The following is a 24,412-nucleotide window of genomic DNA, read 5'->3' on the forward strand; positions in this document are numbered from 1 at the left end:
CATCACCTGAGCTTGTAAGCAGAATTACAGAGGTTTTCTATAATAACTCTGAATACCTTTGTAACAAAAGGTTTTGCAAGAGCTTAGAGCACTTGTTCCAAATGTGAAGGGAGTCACTGCTAGCAAGTCATCATCCAACATATTCAATACATCAGTAAGAATAATCATTCATTTTTTATAATGTTTCATATTTGAACTCTCGAAACCCCCAGGAAAACACCAGAAAAGACTACAGCTTTAGCACTTAAAAGTGATAATTTTAAGCCTGAATATTTTGGACAATTGTGGTATAACATATGTTGCAAGATATTAAAAAGCAGTTTTTCAGAGTCTTCAATGGGAAGCTAAACAGCATCCGAGAAAGCCACCATAATTTGTCATGTCAAGTTTAATTCTTGAACTACAACCATTACAAAGTAAAGGAAAAAGAATGTAACATTTGGGTAGATCTTACCTTTCGGGTCTCTGTTCCTGAAGGTGGGTGAAGGGAGTGTAGCAAACTCTTTGTGAGTGGGACACTGTATGGCCTCCTTGCAGATGCAACAATGACTGGCCCATCTCCACAGGCACTTGAGAAGTCCAACTTTTTCACATCTGTAAACCTCTCTAATTTTTCTTTTAGCTGATCAATAAGCATTTGCTGTTCCACCATTTTCTCATTCTCATGGGGAAAAAAAACCAAAGCAAAACTGTTGCTGATCATAAGCCCTGTATCGTATTCACCATTTCCTTACAATTCCTTACAAGGTGGTGAATCTTGTAAATCACTCACTGACCCTAAATTCTTCTGTAGTGCACAGGCAAATTCTGCAACAAACTGAAAATTCTATGACTTATCATCAATCTAACACACACAGTCCCACTCCAATAAATTTTAGACACATTTTTGTCCAGAAAGACCTATCCAGATAAGTTATGTTAGCTTATCTAGGCACCTAGTGAGAGGTAGATGACATATGTATAAGCCCGTGCTTGCTTTATATGTGTGTTTATGGAGAAACAAAATGGGAATTCAACAAAAATGTTCAAATGAAACACACAGTCTGAATCTAATTAATTAAACATGTATACAGGCTTCCTCTTCCTCTTTAAGCAGTTCCACTTTAAAAATTATTTGTATTAACAAACATAAACATGCACATGATCCCAGGATCCCTTGTATGGGCTACTTCTTTTCTTCTACCCAGCCTCAACTTTGTTGGTAATGCCAGTTTGGAGAACTTACTTATCTGCTTCTCCTGCAGCAGTGCCTGTACACTGTTCAAAACTACCTATCTTACCTAAACTGATTAATCCATAAGGCCAAGATTATATCCATCTTCAACTCTCTCTATTCCTTTCAATTCTTTTTAAAGTACCTTTAAAATGTGGCCTAGTAACAACAGGAAAGTTGAAGAATAGCTAGTGATAGTCAACCAAAATTATTCAATTAAAGATATTTTGCATTCTCCTACTTTGAATAATACAGTTTTATTCATTCTTTATATCTTGTTTTCTTAGACTGTAAGTTCCTTCCAAATACACATAGACAAATTGCAAATTGACGTTCTGTTGGAATAAAATACATAACATGCCTGTGTTATAAGAAATAGAATATATATATGAATACCATATTTGTTATGATTTTGGAAGCAGTAAAGGCCAACTGACCCACCTTGAAGGTATTATTTAACCCTTTGAAGACTCTTTGTCCCTGATACCCTTGTACATACAACTCCACAGTGCAACACCTGTTACATAAATACATATGTGTATAAACATTCAATATGTACCTAGTACCTGCTACTTTTGAAGTTCTGATTCTATCATGTATCACTAAATTACATATTCCTGTGAATACAACTTAAAATATTTGATAGATGCATTTGCTTTTCATTATTCTACGTATTTTATATGTTTTTAAATAAAAGTGGCAGTTTAGTTTATTAAGTACTAAAATGGTGCCTGAGAGCTCTGAAGCTTCTCTCTTGTCTCTGATACTGAGACAATCATGATCTTTTACCTACACCATGACTGCTTCTGTTCATTACCTCTACCTTGTATCCTCCAGAATTTATATAAGCATTATCTCCATGTAATAAGTTGACACCATGCTGTACAGGTTTAAAAAAAACCAAAAAATCAATCTAGCCAGAGGTGACAGAAGAGAAAGAAAGTGACAGAGGGAATACTTACCTTTCATTCATTGACTCTCCCCAAGCCATCAGCAAAGAAGAGGAAAAAGGAGAAAAAGTAGAATAAGGAGAAGAGTACTAGCTAGCCATGCTTATGCTTTTCTCTTTTAAAAAGTCAGATAACAATTTATCTATCATTCATGTGACAGGCAACACTGGGAGAATATTAACTATTCTATTTACAGTCTCCTAGATCTTGAAATGTTATATACTTACTACCCACCATAATTTTATTAGCAAGCACAAGATCTAAAGAAGGAAGGAGGCAAGCAGTGTTTCCACTATGTCACCCAGTTTCCTCTAATAGTAATCGCTCAGAAAATTAGGGTGAAATTCTGTCTTATAAAGTCAAAAGGGAACAATACTCTAATTCTTAATAAAGCTATAACAAAATATGTATCTATGTCATGGTTTAACCCCAGCCAGCAACTAAGCACCACACAGCTGCTCACTCACTCCCCCCCCCCAACCCAGTGGGATGGGGGAGAAAATTGGGAAAAGAAGCAAAACCCAGAGATAAGAACGGTTTAATAGAACAGAAAAGAAGAAACTAATAATGATAATGATAATGATAACACTAATAAAATGACAACAGTAGTAATAAAAGCATTGGAATGTCCAAATGATGTGCAGTGCAATTGCTCACCACCCGCCGACTGACACCCAGTCAGTCCCCCAGCGGCGATTCCCCGCCCCCACCCCCCCCAGTTCCTATACTGGATGTGACGTCCCATGGTATGGAATACCCCGTTGGCCAGTTTGGGTCAGGTGCCCTGGCTGTGTCCTGTGCCAACTTCTTGTGCCCCTCCAGCTTTCTCGCTGGCTGGGCATGGGAAGCTGAAAAATCCTTGACTTTAGTCTAAACACTACATAGCAACAACTGAAAACATCAGTGCTATCAACATTCTTCGGGTACTGAACTCAAAACATAGCACTGTACCAGCTACTAGGAAGACAATTAACTCTATCCCAGCTGAAACCAGGACAACAACCTTTCAATTAAAGCATTCTATAGGTTCTTTATAGTCTTTTTTAGATTCTAAAGAATCTTTGAAGGCCTTTCAAATACTAATTCATTAATTGTCCTGAAACGACTTAGCAATAATACACATCTGGGGAGGTGTATTATTGCTAATAATACTCTGGAGAGGGATGTGTGTTATGCTTTAGGAAGCATGGAGAGGGTGAATGATTCACCTCATGTTATACAGGAAGGCCATGGCACAGCTAGGCTGATACACAAACTTCAGGAATCACACTATTGTGCTTCATCCACTAGATGAACTCAAGTCATTAAGCGATACAGCTCTAATTCAAACAAAATGCCCATAGGATTGACAGGCAGTTATGTCCAAAAAAAGTCCTGAGACCTGTCTTGAAATAATGAATAAATTCACACAGTGGAAGGATGGTTCAATACAGATATATGTAATGTGTACCAGACGAAAAATACCTGTAATCTATGTGTTTCTTGAGCCTCCTTTAAAGATTCCAGTTGTTCTTCATTTTCCTGTAGTAATGTCTTTATCTGATTCTGCAGTATCTGCAGTTCATGATCCTTCTGGCTAAATACTTCTTCATCCATAACTAGAGCCTGCTAGATAATAAAAGAAAAGTTCAGCTGGGGAAAAGGGGACATTATAATTCTTACAGTTGGAAAATGAAAAAAAAAACCCAAAACCAAACAACCCCAAACCTCAGTTGTTGTTAAAAGATGTGGTCAGAACTGCAAAGTTTTGAGGTATGTATGGAAAATTGTCTAAGTGGTTATCTGTGGTTTCTACCAGTTATTTCTTCACTTCCGTTTCATCTATTGATTTTCTTCTGACAAATTTCTTTCTTCCAAAGTAGATCATGTACCCATAACCAAAGCTACTTTACTGAACTAGATATCTAAATCCAATTATTCTTTTTAGGGTACTGTGAGATGCAGCCACAAGATCGCAGCATCAACCATAAGAATAATACACTTCTCAAATGAAAAAATAAGGACAGCTGTCCTCATTCTGCAACTCGTGTAACAGCCTAAAGATTAAAGAAACCATAAGAATGCTTCCTCAGATGTTCTTGTGGATAAATAACCCAATACTGATTGAAGGAGACTTCCAAATGTTGTTACTCTTCCAGAAAGCCTTTAGAAACCAAATACAAAGTATGGAAACATCACATCTTATTGTTCTAAAACTGGATACTTCTGTGCAACTAGCTTACCTACATCTTTCTTCCAAAAAAAGACACCTCTTAACAGCTTTTAAGAATGCACTCAAGAACCTGATGTCTCTTTAGAGAATAGAACTTCTTCCAAAGTCTAGGTACCAATGCAAATGTTTCTACTAAACATTGTTGACAAGAGTATCCTGTCCCATGCTGGTGCTATATCATTATGCAGAGTTGAGCCAACTACAGAAAAAAAGAAGCTTGCACAGATGTTAGCATGGTGACAAAGTGGGGCAAGATGAAGTGATAGAAAATTAAGTGACATGTTGTCCATATTGTATTAAACATACATAACTAAAATGAGAATATATTTGCTCACTTGTATTGGGTGTAGGTGTCAAGGGTTTGGTGGGGGTAACTGCAGGGGTTGTGGCTGTGAGAAGAGACCAGGGTTTCCCTATGCTGGACACAGCTGGTTCCGGGTGACTCCGGTGGACCAACCACAGGGAACAGCTGAGCCCCTTAGCCAAGGTGGTGGTGCCTCTGGGATAATATATTTAAGAAAGGGCACAAAGTGCCAGACAGGAAGAAGGGGAGGGAACCAAAAGAGTAAGAAAGAGCAGAGGGAACACCAGGAGGAGAAGGAGGAGGTGTTCCAGAGTGGAGCAGCAGATACCCACACTGCAGCCTGGGGAGGACCTTTGCAGGAGCAGATGGATATTCCTGGAAGAACTGCTGCCCATGCAAAGCCCATGCCAAATCAGAGGAATGGTGCGAGGATTAAAGAGCAGCAGAGACAAACTGCTATGTACCAACCATAAACCACCCCGCAATGTCCCTGCACCACTCAGCAATGACCACAACGAGTATGGAGTGAAGGAGTGAAGATAAGGTGCTGTTTCAGTGTTTGTCTTTTGGTTCCCTACTACCCAAATGAGTAATTTTTTTTTTTTTTAACTGGCAATAAATGAAATAATTTTTCCCCAATTCAAGACTGTTTTTTAATTGGTAAGCAATTTCCCTGTCTTTATCTCAACCCACAAGACTTCTCGTTCCTATTCTTCCTATTTTCTCTCCCGGAGTCCTGCTGATGGAGGGGTGAATGAGTGACTGGGTGGGAGTTTGGCTGTTAGCTATGGCTAACCCACTATGCCAGTATTTTTGTTCTGTGCAAGACAGCATTATCCAGGCAATCATAGGTGTTAGCAAAGAAATATGTATGTACACACAAAAGCAGGCCCACTATTAGCTATTAAATCTCTTCATAGAGCCTGTACTGTCTTGTTAATTTTAGCCTCTCCATAACCACCTCCTCCTGGCTGTGGATGGCATACTCATGTGGGGAAATTTAAGTTTAAATTCAGCTCTTACACTGTTTTGAACCTGGGAAATAGAGTTTAAAATATGGTACAGAAGAAAATCAAGAAGTAAGAAAAAAGCTGTGATTTAGATTGACTGAGAACAAAGAAAAGACAGAATTTATATATGCAATTGCCTGGTAACATTCTATAGGCTTATCACAGTTTGGTATGCAAACTGAAAATGGGTTGATATTATAAAATTCTAACTTGTTGGAGCACTGTCTCCTTCTACTACAAGACAGACTCAGATTAGTTTTTCTGAGCTGTTCATCTTACATCAGAACTTTGCTCAGTTTCAAACTAATGTATAGGTATTTCAAGTTACAAAATTAATTTTCAGTTGAGGTTCTGTTTATTGTACACTATCTGCATTATTTTGGATGTTTCGTTATTCATAGTCAACATTTTAACTCAGTACATTCAAAATATGCACTTCGTAAATGTATAAGGGGATGTTTCCAAAAAGAATTATTTATTTGATCATGTGTCAGTTCTGTGAGTAGACATTACCCTGCTTGAGAAGGCTGAGAGCTCTTCTCCCCATAGGTCATTGTCTAGCACTATTATCTGCTGTCTGAGAAAGAGCTAATCAGAGCTACCAGCATGACAGGATCCTCATGGGATACCTGCATGCTAAGAATCCCATACCTTGTTTTAAATTTTCACCTCAACTAGAAAACTGTAAAGAAGTATGATGCTACCAAAAAGCAGAAAGTTGATATATAACACAAAGGCAAGTGTTAGAAAAGTGATGAAACAGAGAAATCTGTAAATAGTTTAGAAATTCAGTTAGCTAAAGGCATGATAATGAAGAGGAAATGCAGGAGTTCTTGGTGAGAACATTCCTGAAGAAATACAGGTTAGGAAATTACTTAATAGATGAGATATCTGCAACTTCATAGTATTAGATAGACTAGTATACTATATACATAGTATTAGATAATATTAGATATAAGTTGCAGAACTTAGCTCATGGGTTATCTGTAAGTACACCGATATCTGAAAATATCTGCATTGTAGTTATATCTGTAATGCTTCTGACAGACTAATTTATTTGCAGGATTCACAATTTCTGCATTTACAGACAACTGAAAGTAGTTGTTGTGAGTTATCCCCCGTAGGCAGCTAAGCACACACAGCTGCTCACTTACTTCCCAACCCATCGCACCCCCCCCCCCCGCCCAACCCCAGTGGGACGGGGAAGAGCAAAGGAAGAGTAAAACCAAGAAAACCTGTGGGTCTAGATGGAAATCATTCAGTAAGTGAAGGCAAAGTGGAAGAAGAGAGAAAGAAAACAAGACAAGTAATGCAAAGGCAATTAATGCAAAACCAATCACTCACCACCTCCCACAGTAGACTGATGCCCAGCCAGTCCCTGAGAAAAGACAGCTAATGTACCTAAGCCCTCTTCCTCTCCCTTTTTATTGCTGAGCATGTCATATGGCATGAAATATCTCTGGTTGGTTTGGGTCATCTGCCTGGTTGTGGCCCTCCCCCCTGGGTGCACCTCTCAGTCTAATCACTGTGAGATGGCAGAGCGAGAAACAGAGACAGCCTTGATGCTGTGCAGACACTGTTCAGCAACACCTAAAACATGGGTTGACCCTGGCTGGATGCCAGGTGCCCACCAAAGCCGTTCTATCACTCCCCCATCCTCAGCTGGACAGGGGAGAGAAAAATATAACAAAAAGCTTGCGGGTCGAGATAAGGACAGGAGAGATCATTCACTAATTACCGTCACGGGCAAAACAGACTCAGCTTAGGGAAAATTAGCTCAATTTATTACAAATCAGCCAGAGTAAGGTAATGAGAAATAAAACGAAATCTCAGAACACCTTCCCCCCCACCCCTCCCTTCTTCCCGGGCACAACTTTACTCCTGGATTTCTCCACCAAGCCCCCACCAGCGGCACAGGGGGACAGGGATGGGGTTTACCCCTGCATTGCCAATTGGTCTTCTTCCACTGCTGTAGCCACCCCCATAGGGCATTAGCCACCATCCAGGAGTCAGTATAGAGGTAGAGTACCGGCCACTTTTCTTGTTCAGCAATGTCTAGGGCTAGTTGGATGGCTTTCACTTCTGCAAACTGACTTGACTCGCCTTCTCCTTCAGTGGCCTCAACGACTTGTCGTGTGGGACTCCACACAGCAGCTTTCCACTTCCGATGGTTCCCTACCACACGACAGGATCTGTCAGTAAACAAAGCATAACACCTTTAGTCTTCTGATAGCTCATTATATGGTGGTGCCTCTTGGGCACGAGCCACCTCCTCAGGTGATGCTCCAAAATCTCTGCCTTCTGGCCAGTCCATGATCTCTTCCAGAATTCCTGGGCGGTTAGATTTCCCCAGTCGAGCCCGTTGCGTGATCAATGCTATCCACTTACTCCATGTAGCGCTGGTTGCATGATGTGTAGAGGGGATGTTTCCTTTGAACATCCAGTGTAGCACGGGCAATCGTGGTGCCAAGAGGAGACATGCTTCTGTACCAACAACTTCTGAAGCGGCTCGAACCCCCTCATATGCTGCTAGTATCTCTTTTTCAGTCGGGGTGTAGTGGGCTTCTGATCCTCGGTACCCCCGACTCCAAAACCCTAATGGTCGACCTCGGGTTTCTCCTGGTGTTTTCTGCCAGAGGCTCCGGGTGAGACCATGCTCCCCAGCTGCAGTGTAGAGTACATTTTGTACATCTGGTCCTGTCCGGACAGGCCCAAGAGCTACTGCACGAGCTATTTCCTGTCTGATATGCTCAAAGGCTTGTTGTTGTTCAGGGCCCCATTCAAAATAGTTCTTTTTCCACGTTACTCGATAGAGAGGGCTCACAAGCTGACTATAACCTGGAATATGCATTCTCCAGAACCCCACAAGCCCTAGAAAAGCTTGTGTTTCTTTCTTGTTAGCTGGTGGAGACATAGTTGCTATCTTGTTAACCACATCCATAGGGACATGACGGCGTCCATCCTGCCATTTTATTCCCAAGAACTGAATCTCCTGTGCAGGTCCCTTGACCTTACTTTTCTTTATGGCGAAACCAGCTTTCAGAAGAATCTGAATTATTCTTTTTCCCTTCTCAAACACTTCTTCTGCCTTGTTGCCCCACATGATGATGTCATCTATGTATTGTAAATGTTCAGGGGCATCGCCTTGTTCCAGTGCTGTTTGGATTAATCCGTGACAAATGGTAGGGCTGTGCTTCCACCCCTGGGGCAGTCGATTCCAGGTGTATTGGACACCTCTCCATGTGAAAGCAAACTGTGGTCTGCACTCTGCTGCCAAAGGAATGGAGAAAAACGCATTGGCAATATCAATTGTAGCATACCACGTGGCTGCCTTTGATGCCAGTTCATATTGGAGCTCTAACATGTCTGGTACAGCAGCACTCAGTGGCGGTGTCACTTCATTCAGGCCACGATAATCTACTGTTAACCTCCATCCTCCATCAGACTTATGCACTGGCCATATAGGACTATTGAAAGGTGAATGAGTCTTGCTAATGACTCCTTGGGTCTCTAGGTGATGAATCAGCTCATGGATGGGAGCCAGGGAATCTCAGTTTGTCCGATATTGCCGGCGGTGCACCATCCTGTAGTGATTGGCACCTGCTGGTCTTCAACTTGCAGCAATCCCACAGTGAAGGGATCTTCCGAGAGGCCAGGCAGGGTAGATAGCTGTTTGATCTTCTCTGTGGTTACAGTGGCTACACCAAAAGCCCATCGGTACCCCTTTGGGTCCTTGAAGTACCCTCTCTTGAGGTAGTCTATGCCAAGGATACAAGGGGCCTCTGGGCCGGTCACAATGGGGTGCTTTTCCCACTTGTCCCCTGTCAAGCTCACTTCAGCCTCCAGTATAGTCAATTCTTGGCATCCCCCTGTCACTCCAGAGATCCAGATGGGTTCTGTGCCCCTGTATCTTGATGGCATCAGTGTACACTGTGCACCAGTGTCTACCAAAGCTTTATACTTCTGTGGGTCTGATGTGCCAGGCCATTGAATCCACACAGTCCAGTATATCAGGTCATCCCTTTCCTCCTCCTGGCTGAAGGCAGGGACCCTCTATTGCTGTTCCTCATCAGAATATTCACTGTCCGATCCTTGCAGTACCAGACCAGAAGTCCCCTCACCAGAATCAAGGGAGGTGGTTTCAGTTCTTCTGTGCTTGGAGGATCGCTGAGTGCTTTCTTGGGCCTCTACAGCAACTACGCTGACAGCCTTCTTCTTGGGTGACCCCTTCTTAACAGCTGTCTTCCCTCTCAGTTCATGTACACGGGCTTCCAGCTTAAAGGTGGGTTCACCATCCCACTTCCTCATGTCCTCCCCTTGGTCACGCAGGAAGAACCAGAGTGTACCACATGGCATACGCCTTGGGCTCCCTTTCCCTCTGACTGGGGCAGGAGAGGACTGATTTCTTGGAACATCCCTAAAAGTCAAGGCACTGTCCTGTAGGGATGAGGAGACACAGAGATTTTCCTCAAAGTTTTGGAGCCAAGACGACACTTTCTCCACAGTTGGTGTTTCCATATCTGGACAATACCTTGCTGCCAAGCTGTTAGAATACGACGCTGGGGCACCTTGAATCACCTTTCGCCACATGGCCCGTGTGCACAGGACATCCTCTGGATCTTTGGAGACTTCCTCATTGTCTAGATCACTGTAGATGACTTCCACCACTGCTAACTCTCTCAGGTACTGGATGCCTTCATCTGCAGTAGTCCACTTTTCTGAGGAATTGACAAGATCTTCCTTGAATGGATATCTTGCCCTCACACTTGAGAGGAGCCAGCTCCAGAGACTGCAAACTGCTGCCTCTTTTCCAATTCCTCTTTCAATTCCCCGGTTTCTAGCGAGGGATCCCAGTTGTTGGGCTTCCTTGCCTTCCAGCTGCTGACTATCAGCCCCATTATCCCAGCATCGGAGCAGCCAGGCAGCAATCCGCTCACCTGGCTGGCGGCTGTAATCTTTCCGCAAGTCCCAAAGTTCTGAGGACGTCAGGGACCGGGTAGTTTCCGCTTCCTGTTTAAGCTCCCTCACTCCTTCCTCCAATTTCTTTATCGAAGGACCAGCTTCTACATCAAGCCTTTCCTCTTCTTCTTCTTCTTCCCTCACTAATCGATGGTATGGACCCGTTGATCTCCTTGTCCACTGTTTCCTTTTCACTACTGGGGCAATTACTGTAGTTGTTGTTGTTTGGGTCCCTATCTCGAGCATGGTGTCCTCAGATGCAGTCTGGGTCCCTGCCTCAACCATGGTCCTCTGACAGTGTTGAACTATGGCCCGGTAGGCATAGGCCAGGCCCCAGTACAGTGTGAGAAGCTGCTGGTTTTCATTGGGATAGGCAAGGCACCCTTCTGTCAGGTGGCGTGTCAGTTTACCAGGGTTACTTGCCTGTTCAGATGTAAAATCCCAGATTATGGGAGGTGATAACCGTCCTAGGAATCTGCCCAAATCCTTCCATATACCCTGCCACCCAGGGACCGGTCGCTTGAGGGCACATTTCAGTATTGCCTCACCTAAAACTTGCCTTCTCTTATACCAGGATGAGACCAGATTCCACAATACCCATAATATGCCACCAGTATTAATTATTAGTATTCAACAGCTCACATAAGGGTGAACAAGGACCTTGGGAGCCTGCATAATAAAACCATTCACATCAATGCCTGGTAGGGAGAGGGAGATGTGTTCTCTCATCTCCTCCACAAGATAGCTCCCACAACACAGCAAAGCCATCAGTGCCAGGACAAAGCATATAGACATTATTTGTATTAGCACGTTCCCGCGTTCCTTCATTCTCCCCACAAGATAGCTCCCGCAGCACAACAGAGCCATCAGTGGCAGGACAAAGCACGCAGCCATTATTTGCATTGACATGTTCCCAAACTCAGCAAGCTAGAGATAAGCAAGCAGCTAACAAGCTCTGTGACCTGCACAGGAGCTTGCCACTTAATAACTAGCTATAGAACGCTTAATGCAAAACTGCTGTTGTCGTGCCCCACGTTGGGCGCCAAAAAGGGCTTTGGTGGGCACCTGGCATCCAACCAGGGTCAACCCACCACAGTGTGTTATCAGCATTGTATTGGTCACAAATCTAAACCACAGCACTCTGTGGGCTGCTATGATGAAAATTAACTCCATCCCAGCCAGACCCAGTACAATCTCCACTCCATATTCCATACCATTTATGTCATGCTCAAGTCCCACACCATCCAATACAACCTCATTAACCATCCCTCCCTTCTTGTCCTTTGATTTATAGACAGATATCATTCCTTTAGTCTATGGGCCATTCCTGTAAAATATCTGTAAAATGTTCCTAAAATGTCCACTGAGTTCCTTTAGTCCATGACTTGGGTTCTGTCTGTTATGGTGGTCACTCAGGACAGGAGAGACATGTTGTGTTGAGTTACTGGACATCAAACCAGCGCAGGCTGGGTCACTGCTGCCCTTGCCTGGGTTTTTGCAAGGCTTGTTCTCTTTTGAGGTACGCATCAGATTTCCCATCCACCCACATCACCCCCCAAGTGTACTTGGGTCCTTGAGCAAAAGCAGTCCCCAACACAGGTTTACCCTTTCCTGAGGGAGGAACAACCCATGCTGTCTTTTCTAAGCAGCTCTCTACATGCACTACAGGGACCTTATCTCCTTCTACAGTACACAGGGGTTTTGTTTGAGCAGGTCCAGGTCAGTTTGTTAATCCTCTGGTATTAATTAGCCAAGTGGCTCCTGCTAAATTTGCCTCTTACTGCCAAAATGTCCCAGTGCCCATTGCTTTCAGTGTAGTCTTCAACAGTCCATTGTATTGTTCAGTCCTTCTGGAGGCTGGTGCGTGATAGGGAACGTGATACACCCGATCAATGCCAGATTTCTTCATCAGGTGCTTATGAGATTGTTTCAGAAATGAGTCCCGTTGTCTGACTCAATGCTTCCTGGTGTGCCGTGTCACCACAGAACTTGCTTTTCAAGGCCCAGGACAGTGTTTCAGGCAGTGGTATGGGTACCATACTGTCCACTTTTCTTGTTCCACAATATATAAGGCCAGCTGGATGGCTTGCACTTCTGCACATTGACTCAATTCACCTTTCCCTCCAGCAGTTTCTGCAACTTGTCATGTGGGACTCCACACAGCAGTTTTCCACCTCCAGTGGTTCTCACGATATGACAGGACCCATCAGTAAACAGAGCATATTGTTTCTTATTTTCTGGTAAGGGAAGCTGAGCTTCAGAATGAACTATTTCTGAAGCATCTTGAACCCCTTCATTTGCTGCTAGTATCTCCTTCTCAGTTGGGGTGTAGTGAGCCTCAGATCGTCTATACCCGCAGCTCCAAAACCCTAGAGGTTGACCTTGGATGTCTCCAGGTGCTTTCTGCGAGAGGCTCCAGCTGAGGCCATGCTCCCTGGTGTCAGCATAAAGCACACTTCTTACACTTGGTCCTGTCTGGACTGGCCCAAGGGCTACCACACAAACAATTTCCTGACTGATCTGTTAAAATGTTTGTTACTGCTTGGGGACCCAGTTGAAATAGTTCTTCTTTGAGGTCACTCAATAGAGAGGACTTACAAGCTGACTATAACCTGGAATATGCATTCTCCAGAATCCCACAATGCCTAGGAATGCCTGGGTTTCCTTTTTTTTAACTACGAGGGACATGGCTGTTATCTCATTGATCACATCTGCTAGGATGCGATGACGCCCATCTTGCCATTTTATTCCCCAAGACCAGATTTCTTGTAAAGGTCCCTTGACCTTGTTTTGTTTTATGACAAAACCAGATTCAGAAGGATCTGGATTTTCTTTTCCCTTTCTTAAACACTTCCTCAGCTGTGTTGCCCCACACAGTGATGTCATCAATGCATTGCAAGCTTTCCAGGGCTTTGCCCTGTTCCAGTGCAGTCTGGATCAGTCCATGGCAAATGGTAGGGCTGTGCTTCCACCCCTCTGTGGCAGCTGATTCCAGAGTGGACACCCTTCCACATCAAAGCTAACTGTGGCCTGCACTTTGCTGAAAAAGGGATTGAGAAAAAGGTATTGGCAATACCAGTTATGGCATATCACTTGGCTGCCTTTGACTCCAGTTCATACTGGAGTTCTAGCATGTCCAGTATGGCAGCACTTAATGGTGACATGACTTCATGCAGGCCATGATAGTTCACTGTAAACTCTCTATCAGACTTTCGCACTGGCCATATGGGACTATTAAAGGGCAAGTGAGTCTTGCTAATCACTCATTGGCTCTGGAGTTGATGAATCAGCTCCTGGATGGGAATGAGGGAGTCTCACTTGGGACAATATTGACGCCAGTGTACCATCATGGTAGCAATTGGCTCTTGCTGTTCTGCAACACACAGCAACCCCACAACAGAAGGATCATCCAAGAGGCCAGGCAAGGTAGACAGCTGTTTAATCTTCTCCGAACCTGCAGTGGCTACATCAAAGGCCCAATGGTACCTCTTTGGATTCTTGAAGTACCCTCTTTTGAGAGAGTCAATGGCAAGGATATATGGGGCCTCTGGACTGGTGACAATAGGATGCTTCTGCCACTTGTTTCATGTTAGGTTCACCTCAGACAATGATTGGGATCCCTCTGTCACTCCAGAAATCCAGATGTGTTCTGCCCCTTTGCATCCTGATGGCGTTAGGGTACACTGCACACTGTTGTCCACCAAAATCAAAGTAAAACCAATTGTCCATTTCCTCCGCTTGGCTGGAGGGAGGCCCCCCCCATTCCCAATCAGAGCATTCATTACCTGACTCCTGTAAGTGCAAACCAGAAGTCTTTACACCATGAAAGAAGTCCATCTCTCTCTCTCTTGCCCAGGCTATGCTACAAGGACTATTCACAGGTGTGATCCTACTACAGACCAGCATGGTCCTTCCATGGTAGAAGGCGTGGGGTCCAAACCCACAAGGACATAAGTCCATTGGATCAGTATCAGCAAGAGGAGAGGGGTCCTCAGACCATCTACTGCATCCCGGGAACAGACTTCCAGGACCAAGGTAGGTGCACCTTCCCTATCCTCCCCACAGTCACGCAGATAGAAGCACAGGGTGGCACATGGCATTTTCCCATGGATCCCTTTCCTTTGATCAGAGAAAGGCGACTCATGGTAGCTGAGATGCTGGCCTCCAGGGACAAGGAGGGAGAGAGATTATCCACATTCTCTTCAAGTTGCCGGACCTTGTGGAACAGTCTTTCCACAGCTGAGATATAAGCCCACAGCAGGGAGGTGGAATAGAGATTCTCTTTGAATTGCCAGAGCTGCGCGACCAGTCTGTACAAAGCTAGTCCTTCGATGTCAGCCCAATCTGTCATTGCTAGGTTGCTGTCTCATGACATCAGTGCACTCTGTATAGACTTCTGCCACACAGATCACGTGCACTGTATGTCTTTCAGATCTTTGGGGGCCTGATTATCGTCCATGTCACTGTAGACCACCTCCACCACCACTAATTACCTCAGACACTGGATACCTTTTTCTGTGGCAGTCCACTTGCCTCACTGGATTACAGTATCTTCTTTAGGAGGGTACCTTATCTTCATGCTCAGCAAGAGCCACCTCTGGAGGCTGCAGGTGGCTGCCCCTTTTCCGATCCCTCTGTCAGTCCCACAGTCCCTAGCAATGGATCCCACCTGCTGTGCTTCCCTACCTTCTAGTTCCAGACTGTTAGCCCCACTATCCCAGCACTGGAGCAACCAGGTAGCAATTCACTCATTTTGCTGACAGACAAAATCTTTCCGCTTATCTTGCAGCTTGGTCACGGATAGGGACCAGGTAGTTTCTGCCTCTTACAATTTCTCTCTCTCTCCTCCCCTGTCCTGCTGCAGAATAGGCTGCCTCTTCTGATTCTTCCTCTCTCCCACTCTCAAGAGGAGCTGCTTCTTCTCTTACTAACTGAGTTGACCTTTGCTTCCACTGTTTCTTTTTGACTACAGGAGCAACTATTAACAGTTGAGGGTTTGGTCTCTGGTTTAGTGTCCGTTTGTGTGGCCTCAGAGCAACAGACCTTCTCCATGACCATTTGTGGGCTCTTAGATCGCGAAACCCTCTTGCACCTCTGAGGGCACTGGACAGTGGCTTGATAGGCATGGGCCAGGTCCCAACACAGCTTTAGAAGTCACTGGTTTCACCTCCCCTCCTTCAAATGATGTATTAGTTTGACAGGTTTACAAGCCTGTTCAGGCATGAAATCCCAAGCCGTCAGAGGCAATAGTGGCCCTACGCACCTGTCCAACTCCTCCCATATTCCCTGCTATCCCAGGGATCAATCACCTTGGAGCACGTTCCTGTGTGGCATCCCCAATTAGTTGTTTAACTTTATGAACAATAATCAAAATCAGGATCACAACACACACCAGTATGAACCATCTGATTGCACAAGGTTATCGAAGGAACTGAAAACCCATTACATCAAGGCTATAAAAACCTATCCTGGAGGAGAGGAAGGGATAGGTGCCATTCTTTCTCTAGAAAATGTCTCTCAGAGGAGAAAAGGGGAAAGGTATAGTTGCTGTTTTTGTCCATGAGATGGTTCTTGGAGTACTGGGACACCTGCAGTGTAAGACCCACATACCAGACTAAGCTGAAGGCCAGTGGTTTCATCATAGCTCTCCCAAGCAAAGGAAAACAAAGTGATAAACAACACACTAACCAGCAAAATCTGAAAACAGTCATTAACGATTCTTGGAGTCTGTTGTACAGCTAAGCATCGAATATTTGAGGAAACATATGAATCGGCATCCAAAGCAAATATGCCAGCTTAATGACCTGCAACAGCCACTCAAGTAACAACTGAACTAAACAGGTATAACAGCTAGAAGTTTAATCTAGCACACTCTAATCAAATCTGTTACTATCTTGAAGGCCTTGAGCTGCATGTTGGACTCCAAAAAGGACTGTTGTGGGCTAAGCACAGTAGGCAGCTAAGCACACACAGTCCTACTTACTTCCCCCCACCAACCCCAGTGGGATGGGGGAAGAGCAAAGGAAGAGTAAAACCAAGAAAACTTGTGGGTCAAGATAGAAATTGTTCAGTAAGTGAAGTGGAAGAAGAAGGAAAGAAAAGAAAACAAAACAAATGATGCAAAGGCAATCACTCACCAGATCCCAAGGCTGACTGATGCCCACCCACTTCCCAGGCAAAATATGGCTAACCTCCCTAAACCTCCTCCTCTCCCTTTTTGTTGCTGAGCATGATGTGATATGGCATGAAATACCATTTTGGTTAATTCAGGTCATCTGTTTGGGGGGGATGTGTGTGTCCCGAATCTTTTGTGCACCCCCCAATCTATTCATTGGGTGGCGCAGGGAGAAACAGACAGCCCTGATGCTGTGCAGACACTGTTCAGCAAGACCTAAAACATTGCTGTGTTATTAGCATTGTACTGGCCACAGATCTAAACAACAGCATCCTATGAGCTGCTATGAAGAAAATTAACTCTGTTCTAGCTAGACCTAGCACACTAGCATAGCTAAAAACAAAAATCTAACAGGTAAAACAGCTCAGCCTCATGGAACCATCTTGAAACCGAGTAGCCAAAATATAACATTACTTTACTTATCTCTATCAAGATTAAGATGACTGTCTATTCAATCATCCACTAAAATAAAGTTATATCCCAGGGATTAGACAAACAATATTATACAAGATTGTGAATTAAATTTAAATTGTCAAATTAAGTACAGGTAAGTGTAACAGTTTTACGTCTTTCAAAATGGAATTCAAGTTTTAGCAGACTGCTCTTTCACATAGTTATTTAAATAATAAACTTATAATTAAATACCTGGCATTTCTTTAGTTCCCTCTTTAGCTGAAGAATTGTGATGTGATGTGGCTCTTGGCTGGTCCCAGTCCCTGTGTCAGTTTCCTGCATGGTGAGAGCTTCCTTCCTTACTTCTTGTACCATAGTGATCCAGCTCTGCAACCTGTCCCTCTGACTTCTTTTTAAGGTAACATCATCATTCAAATCAACCAGAAATGGGAAGGCTTCATCTATACAATTTCTATAACTGAAACACTGAACCTGAAGCCGGGTGAGCTGTTCCTCAAGTGAGGTGATACGAGTTCTTTCTTGATTTAACTCATGTGAACACTGATTACTGACTTGCTGGTTCTGCAAAGCTTCTCGAAGCAATCTGATTTCAAGTTCCATTTCATCAATTCGGTCTTGATCAGGGTTGTAATTTACAACTGGTTTATTTCTAATGTTTTTGGCTCTGTTGGCATATTTGAGGGAATTTAAAGATTCATCAAAGTCTGATGAGGATGGACTTATACATGTTATCATGACAGTCTTGGCATTTCCTCCAAGGGAGTCTTTCAGAATACGAGTGATTTTAGCATCCCTGTATGGAATATGTACACTTTTCCTTTTTGGGTCTCCAAGAGCACTGATGACATTTCCCAAGGCCAACAGGCCACTATTGATCTGAATTGATTCTTTGAAGCGTTCACCAGTATTTCCAGTCTTTGTCACCCTCTCTGATCCTGCCAAATCCACAAAATGAAACTTTGAAGCAATCATCTGGACCGATTTCCAAGATGAATCCTGTGCAGCATCAGTATTTCTTTGAGACTCTGCAGACTGTTTCTGACAAATACTGATGGTAAAAATGGCATGAGATCGACTGGAGTGCTCATTCATTTGTGTTGTGCCTGTGTGACGAGCTGCATTGCCACTTTCCAACAGGCTTATCACTTCATCTGCACATTCTACTTGGAATTCCTTAGCACCGACAATCACTTCAAACACCAAACCAAAGCAAGTAAGAACAATTTGATTAATTCTAAACTCTTCAGCAAAAGTTTACAGCAATTAGGAATAGTCAAACTATAAACACATATTAGAGAAACATACAAGCCTGCATTATTATGAGGTCATAGCATATAGCTATAGAAAAATAAGACATCAATATGTGAAAAGCATGAGGTACAACATATCTGAAACCTGCAGATATTTAATATATGGGTGTCTTGTGTCATAGCATTTGAAACAATACCTTAAACACCACACACAGCTTTACTCATTTACACATTGCCATATGCAATATGCAATCTAGTGCTATCTAGAAAAATGATGAGCAAAGTAAACTCAAAACATACTTTGTCAGTTTAAAAAAGAAAAAAAAGACACAAAAAAAAAAAAGTTTGTAGCAGAAATGATTCCTAGCCCATGGCAAGAACAGAATCTCTATTCTATATAGCTCGGGTAGTTGGGCCTTTTGTACAAGTATCTCTTAGTAATCTAGTAATGTGGAAGTGTACTTCTACCAAGCATAGTTTTTGTCCTTTGTTTTAATGAAGGATGGAAAATGTTCTAGCACAGTCTACTGATGCTGACTCGAACTGTACTGAAGAAGTGAAATAGTTCAAAAAATATTGTGGGATCCTTATGAAGCAATGATGTTGTCCAAAAGACTTGTGTTAAATTAGTGCCTTCTTCCAGCTACAGACAAAAACCCCCATGCCAGCTCAATACAATGGTATATTAATATTAGAGCAAACATAACAATTTGAATATAAAAAATAAAGAAAAAAAACCCCTGAAACAGCTTATACAATTTCAGAATAAAATACCTCTGCTGTGGATTCTTCTAGCATTTTCATGTAGAGGACAGGAGAACTATAGGATCGGTGTTAATTTCTAAGCCTCCAAAAAGTATCAGATGCTACTCTTAATGAAATGTTCTCTTCCACTCATTTCATAGTGAAAGGGGGGCAGATATTTACAGTCTAAGTGGCTTAACAATTATAATTTTGAAGGGAGAAGCAAAGGTTTAACCTTAAAATACTTATTCAAGTGAATAATCACACATTATTGTGTTCCTGGGCAGAATTTGCAGAAGCAATAAGTGTATTTCTACTTCATCATTTGTTGCCATTTCTGATGGAACATCTGTATTGTTCACAGGCATCTAAACTCGAAACTGCTTCAAATCAGCTAAACTGAGTTTATATTCTGAAAATTTAACTTTTTTTCTAGTGTTAGTAATGAATAAGCTCTTTCAAGAGAAGGCAAGAATAACTTGGGCACACAACTGAAACACAACACACCAAATTTTAGAGCTGAAATCCTACCTGTATTTCCCTTTTCATCTTCTCGGATATGTAATTCTTTTACAGAGGTCTCCAACTCCAGTAAGTCCCGAAGTTCTTCCTTGTAAACCTCTATATAAGATACTTTCACATGGAAGTCAATTTTATGGTTTTCAGAAATATGCTGAAATAATTCCTGAATAGCCCGTGGGATTATGCCCTTTTCATCCTCAGCAACTGATGCTAAAATATAAGCAAAGATGTCACAAAACTTGCAGTCATCCTGCCGCATAAATTACAAAGAATGAAGATTGAGAGAAGTCTGTAAGATTTGCTACTCAATATACTAAGGAATCTGAAGAGCTCAGTGTTCCCAAGGACCTCTGTAAATATTTGTTTTTCTGGGGTTCAGAATATTTGTTTGCATCCATTAATAGGATTCAAAGTTAAGTTCTAAATTACATAATGTTATAGTGACAAAAGTTACGAACACTATGGATTCTGCTTTGAATCTATACTCCTCACGGTGTAGGTTTCTTCTTTATTCCTACTCATTATGGTTGGCAATGACATTGCAAGGGTTGGAGAAACTGTAAACTCCACTTAAATACAGCAACGACCATTAATAACTTGGTGACACAAGATTTATGACCAGCATTTACAGTAATTTCCTATTTTTTCAAAGTAGATATGGAAAACTAATGCCAAACTCTGTTTTTATTTTTTTAACATTCAGCATAGGACAATGCTTCCATAAATAACTTGTGTTCTTTATTAAAGAATATGGAAACCACTTGACTATAGAGGATATCAAGAATCTTTTTTACCAAAAATATAAAGGGTTGCTCACACCTAACTATGAATTCAGTAAATACATGTATAAACCTAAAATTGTTGAGCTTTGAACAGCCTTAGATTGTGACATCCACTACCTAAAGAATCTGGCTAGCAATGGTACTGACAAAAACATTAAATAACTGTAGAGGAAAGACAAGTGAAGTTGTAAGAGTAAGCAGAATTAAGAGGCCAATTGCATGAGGTTCAACAAGGCCAAGTGCCAGGTCCTGCACTTGGGTCACAACAGCCCCATGCAGTGCTACAGGCTTGGGGAGGAGCAGCTGGAAAACTGCCCGGCAGAGAAAGACCTGGGGTTGCTGGTTGACAGCCGGCTGAATATGAGCCAGCAGTGTGCCCAGGTGGGCAAGAAGGCCAGTGGCATCCTGGCCTGTATCAAAAATAGTGTGGCCAGCAGGACAAGGGAAGTGATCATCACCCTGTATTCGGCACTGGTGAGGCCGTACCTCGAATACCATGTTCAGTTTTGGGCCCCTCACTACAGGAAAGACATTGAGGTGCTGGAGCGTGTCCAGAGAAGGGCAACCAAGCTGGTGAGGGGCCTGGAGCACAAGTCTTATGAGGAGCGGCTGAGGGAGCTGGGGCTGTTCAGTCTGGAGAAGAGAAGGCTGAGGGGAGACCTTATCGCTCTCTACAACTACCTGAAAGGGGGGTGTAGTGAGGTGGGTGTTGGTCTTTTCTCCCAAGTACCAAGCAATAGGACAAGAAGAAATGGCCTCAAGTTGTGCCAGGGCAGGTTTATATTGGATATTAGGAAAAATTTCTTCACCGAAAGGGTTGTCAGGCATTGGAACAGGCTGCCCAGGGAAGTGGTTGAGTCACCATCCCTGGAGGTATTCAAAAGACGTGTAGATGTGGTGCTTAGGGACATGGCTTAGTGGTGGACTTGGCACTGTTAGGTTAATGGTTGGACCTGATGATCTTAAAGGTCTTTTCCAACCTAAATGATTCTGTGATTCTATGATTCTAAATAAAAGGAAGATTTTAATACCTACCAACAGAATTAGAATAATCTATTTATATCCATTTGGAAGACTTAAATCATAGATTTCGATGATGTCATAGAAATGTCTCTCAAAAAAACCAGCAATGAATGAGCAAGCAAACAACTAATTGCCTAAAGCAGACAGTTTCAAGGTAAGATAAATGTAGCAAGACTCTCCAAAACACTGAATTTCAGAAAGAAATTCTAGTTTAAGTTGCACATTAAAATGGGGAATGAGAAAGAGCACTTTATACATTTTTTTCTTCTTAATTTTGGTATAGCCTAATTTATAGAGAATTTGTTTTTAGAACAGTTTAATTATCACACAAATTTTGGAAGCATTTTTTTTTACTATACCTTTTCTCATTAGCCTTTAAAAGTTCTGCAGCATCATCTGCTCTGTATTAAATATTTAACTTGCACAAATACACTGTTCATCAGTTTAAAAAAAATCCCAAACTTTCTACAACCTACCAATGTGGCCACCTCCGATGGTGTAAGTCTTCCCAGAACCTGTCTGTCCATATGCAAACACTGTAGCATTGTATCCCTCAGTCAAAGACACTAGAAGAGGCTTAATGCAAACAGTATAAACTTCTTCTTGGGTTGAGTTTTTGCCAAATACAAAATCAAAAGTGAAGACACGGTCTTTCCCAATGATAATTTGTTGTGTATTTGGGACTAATCTCACACACACTTGGTGGTTATGAAGTACTTCTTTGGAAAGCAGAGGTCTGATTCGAACTGCAACTTTAACTGGGATCTCCTCCATGCCAGACTCCATCCCTGTGCTCCCCAGTCAGTATTCACATAGCCAACAAGAAATCTGTTACCATGCCTGTGTTCACTTCATTTGCAGTTGTCTGCAACTAAGAAAAAAAGGTTTCCACGTTATCTAATAAATAAGAATTAATCTCCTGCTGAAGTACAAAGTTGACATTCCCTAAATACATAAGCATCATTACACTCTTGAAAAGTACCTGAATTAAAATTAGCTATATTAATAACTGTTAAAAATCAATTAATAAACATTGCCTCTATTAATTTCCAAGCTAGCAGACTTAGCCTTAAGTCTGAAAGTTGCCTGATTTTCTATTTGAACATAACGCAGTCATATGAAGCAACAACCGTAAGAGCTTATTAATAAACATTGTTGATAAAGCATTTGCATACAATGAATCCTCTCATTTTCCTTTTGCTGCATTCATGCTGCACAGGCAACATAAACCAGTCAAAATCTTTTTCTCCAAAAGTTATGTGTATATACACACACGTGTGTTTTAAAACCCTCTTCCACTTAGGAAGTGCCAAGCATTTGTAACTCAACAAGCACAGAGAAAGCAGTTGTGTTGCCTATGAAGGAGGTGTGATTTTAAAGGTATTTACACATAAAGGATTCCTCTGATTTTAACCTGCATCTTTAAGCACATATGTAAATATTTTTTATTAACTATATATTTTAGCAACCATGGTTCCTTATACTGCTCCCTGCCTATTAATTCTTACAACATAGCACTGTACAGTAGTACAACTGTAAATATCAAGGAGTAGCCTTTCTTTACAGCTGTCTTTCATGAACATTCAAAAACTACCACAGGTATTGCTGGATCCCAAACACATCTTTTTTTTGTTGGGTTTTTTTTTTTGCCGATTTTAAGAATCTTTGCAGTGCAAAGGAAAGTTTGCTCAACTTCCTGCTTGCTAAACTCCCACACATTGTCTTTAAGAAAGCTGGCAGAACTCATCAGCTCAGCCCCCCAAATTCAAGTCTGTTGAAAACAAACAGCGTTAAACAGTTGTTGTCTTGTGGTTGCAAAGAGAAGAGTTTTTGCATTTCATTTTTTTCCACTTAGTTTGAGAACTTGGCCACCCAGAGCTGAGAAACTATCTGGGTTGAAAAAAAAAAGCCCCATTTTATTAACTGAGAAGAAGTAAAACAAATAAGCAAAGCATGAGGCTGAAATCAGACTTGTATCATAAGGGATGTGGCGATCAGAAACAGCTATATAAACTTACTAACTACAGATTCAAAACACATTTTGAACGATTTCTGGTTTTATTTATCCAGGTGCATTATTTCTAACCCCTAGTGAGCACTTCTTTAAAGTGCTGACATCCCCCCCCCCGCCTTTAAAATTATATTTTTAAAAAAATAAATTTAAACCAAGTCACTGGGGGGGGGGGGGGGGGCAGGGGAAGGGGGAGAATGGGGGAAATCCCATTCACTGTTTCATGAAAGAAATGTGGGAATATGAAAGAGGTGCTCGCCGAAGCTACAGAAACACTGGTGTCGATACCGCCGACGCTCTCGGCTGGCGGGCCCCAGGAGGGAACCCGCCGGAGGGCTTTTTGCTGGCAGGGGCATTTTGAGAGCGGGCCGGTACGCTTCCCACGTCTGCCGTGTCTCGAAGTGCACCTTCTACTCCAAACCTGAGAGGAGCCGACAACGGGGTCACGCCTGGGTCTCGGGAGACGCCCGGGGCCGCGGAATCCAGGCGCCCGGGCTGGCGGAGCCGCCGAGCCCCCGCTACGGCTCCGGCGCGGCCGGCCCTCCCGCGCCTCGCCGCTGGCGGCTGCCGCCGGGCCCGGGCGGAGGGGCGCGGCAGGGACGGCAGCAGGCCGCGGCGGCGCCAGCCGGGGCGGGGGCCGGTCTCTCCCCGTTGTTTACGGCGCCTCGCTAGGCAACGGCGGCAACGTCCGGCGGCCGCCCCCGCCGCAGAGCGGCGCCGCCTCGCGCCCCGCCGCCCACAGCGCCCCCCGCCGGCGGGAGGCGGCCGCAGCACGCCGCCGCCACGCCCCCCAAGTCTGACGCCGGCGCTTGCCCCCGCTCCCCCCCCCCCGCCCCCGCCAAG

General features: G+C 43.2%; 1 protein-coding gene across 2 annotated transcripts in view; it reads right to left on the reverse strand.

The window, feature by feature from the left end:
- Positions 1 to 24,360, reverse strand: part of KIF27 (kinesin family member 27) — a 37,936-nt gene extending 13,576 nt beyond the window's left edge. For both annotated transcript variants that reach the window (XM_075021281.1, XM_075021282.1), the window contains exons 1-6: positions 23,991 to 24,360; positions 22,035 to 22,429; positions 19,763 to 19,963; positions 17,469 to 18,427; positions 3,628 to 3,771; positions 455 to 661 (exon numbers count right to left, since the gene is read on the reverse strand). In XM_075021281.1, the coding sequence (XP_074877382.1) occupies positions 455 to 661; positions 3,628 to 3,771; positions 17,469 to 18,427; positions 19,763 to 19,963; positions 22,035 to 22,344 (1,821 nt within the window). In that variant the 5' untranslated portion in view covers positions 22,345 to 22,429; positions 23,991 to 24,360. The remainder of the gene's footprint in view (positions 1 to 454; positions 662 to 3,627; positions 3,772 to 17,468; positions 18,428 to 19,762; positions 19,964 to 22,034; positions 22,430 to 23,990) is intronic.
- Positions 24,361 to 24,412: the final 52 nt, after the last annotated feature.

The sequence above is a fragment of the Buteo buteo genome, chromosome Z (genome assembly GCF_964188355.1).
Source record: "Buteo buteo chromosome Z, bButBut1.hap1.1, whole genome shotgun sequence".
In the NCBI taxonomy this organism is placed as follows: Eukaryota; Metazoa; Chordata; class Aves; order Accipitriformes; family Accipitridae; genus Buteo; species Buteo buteo.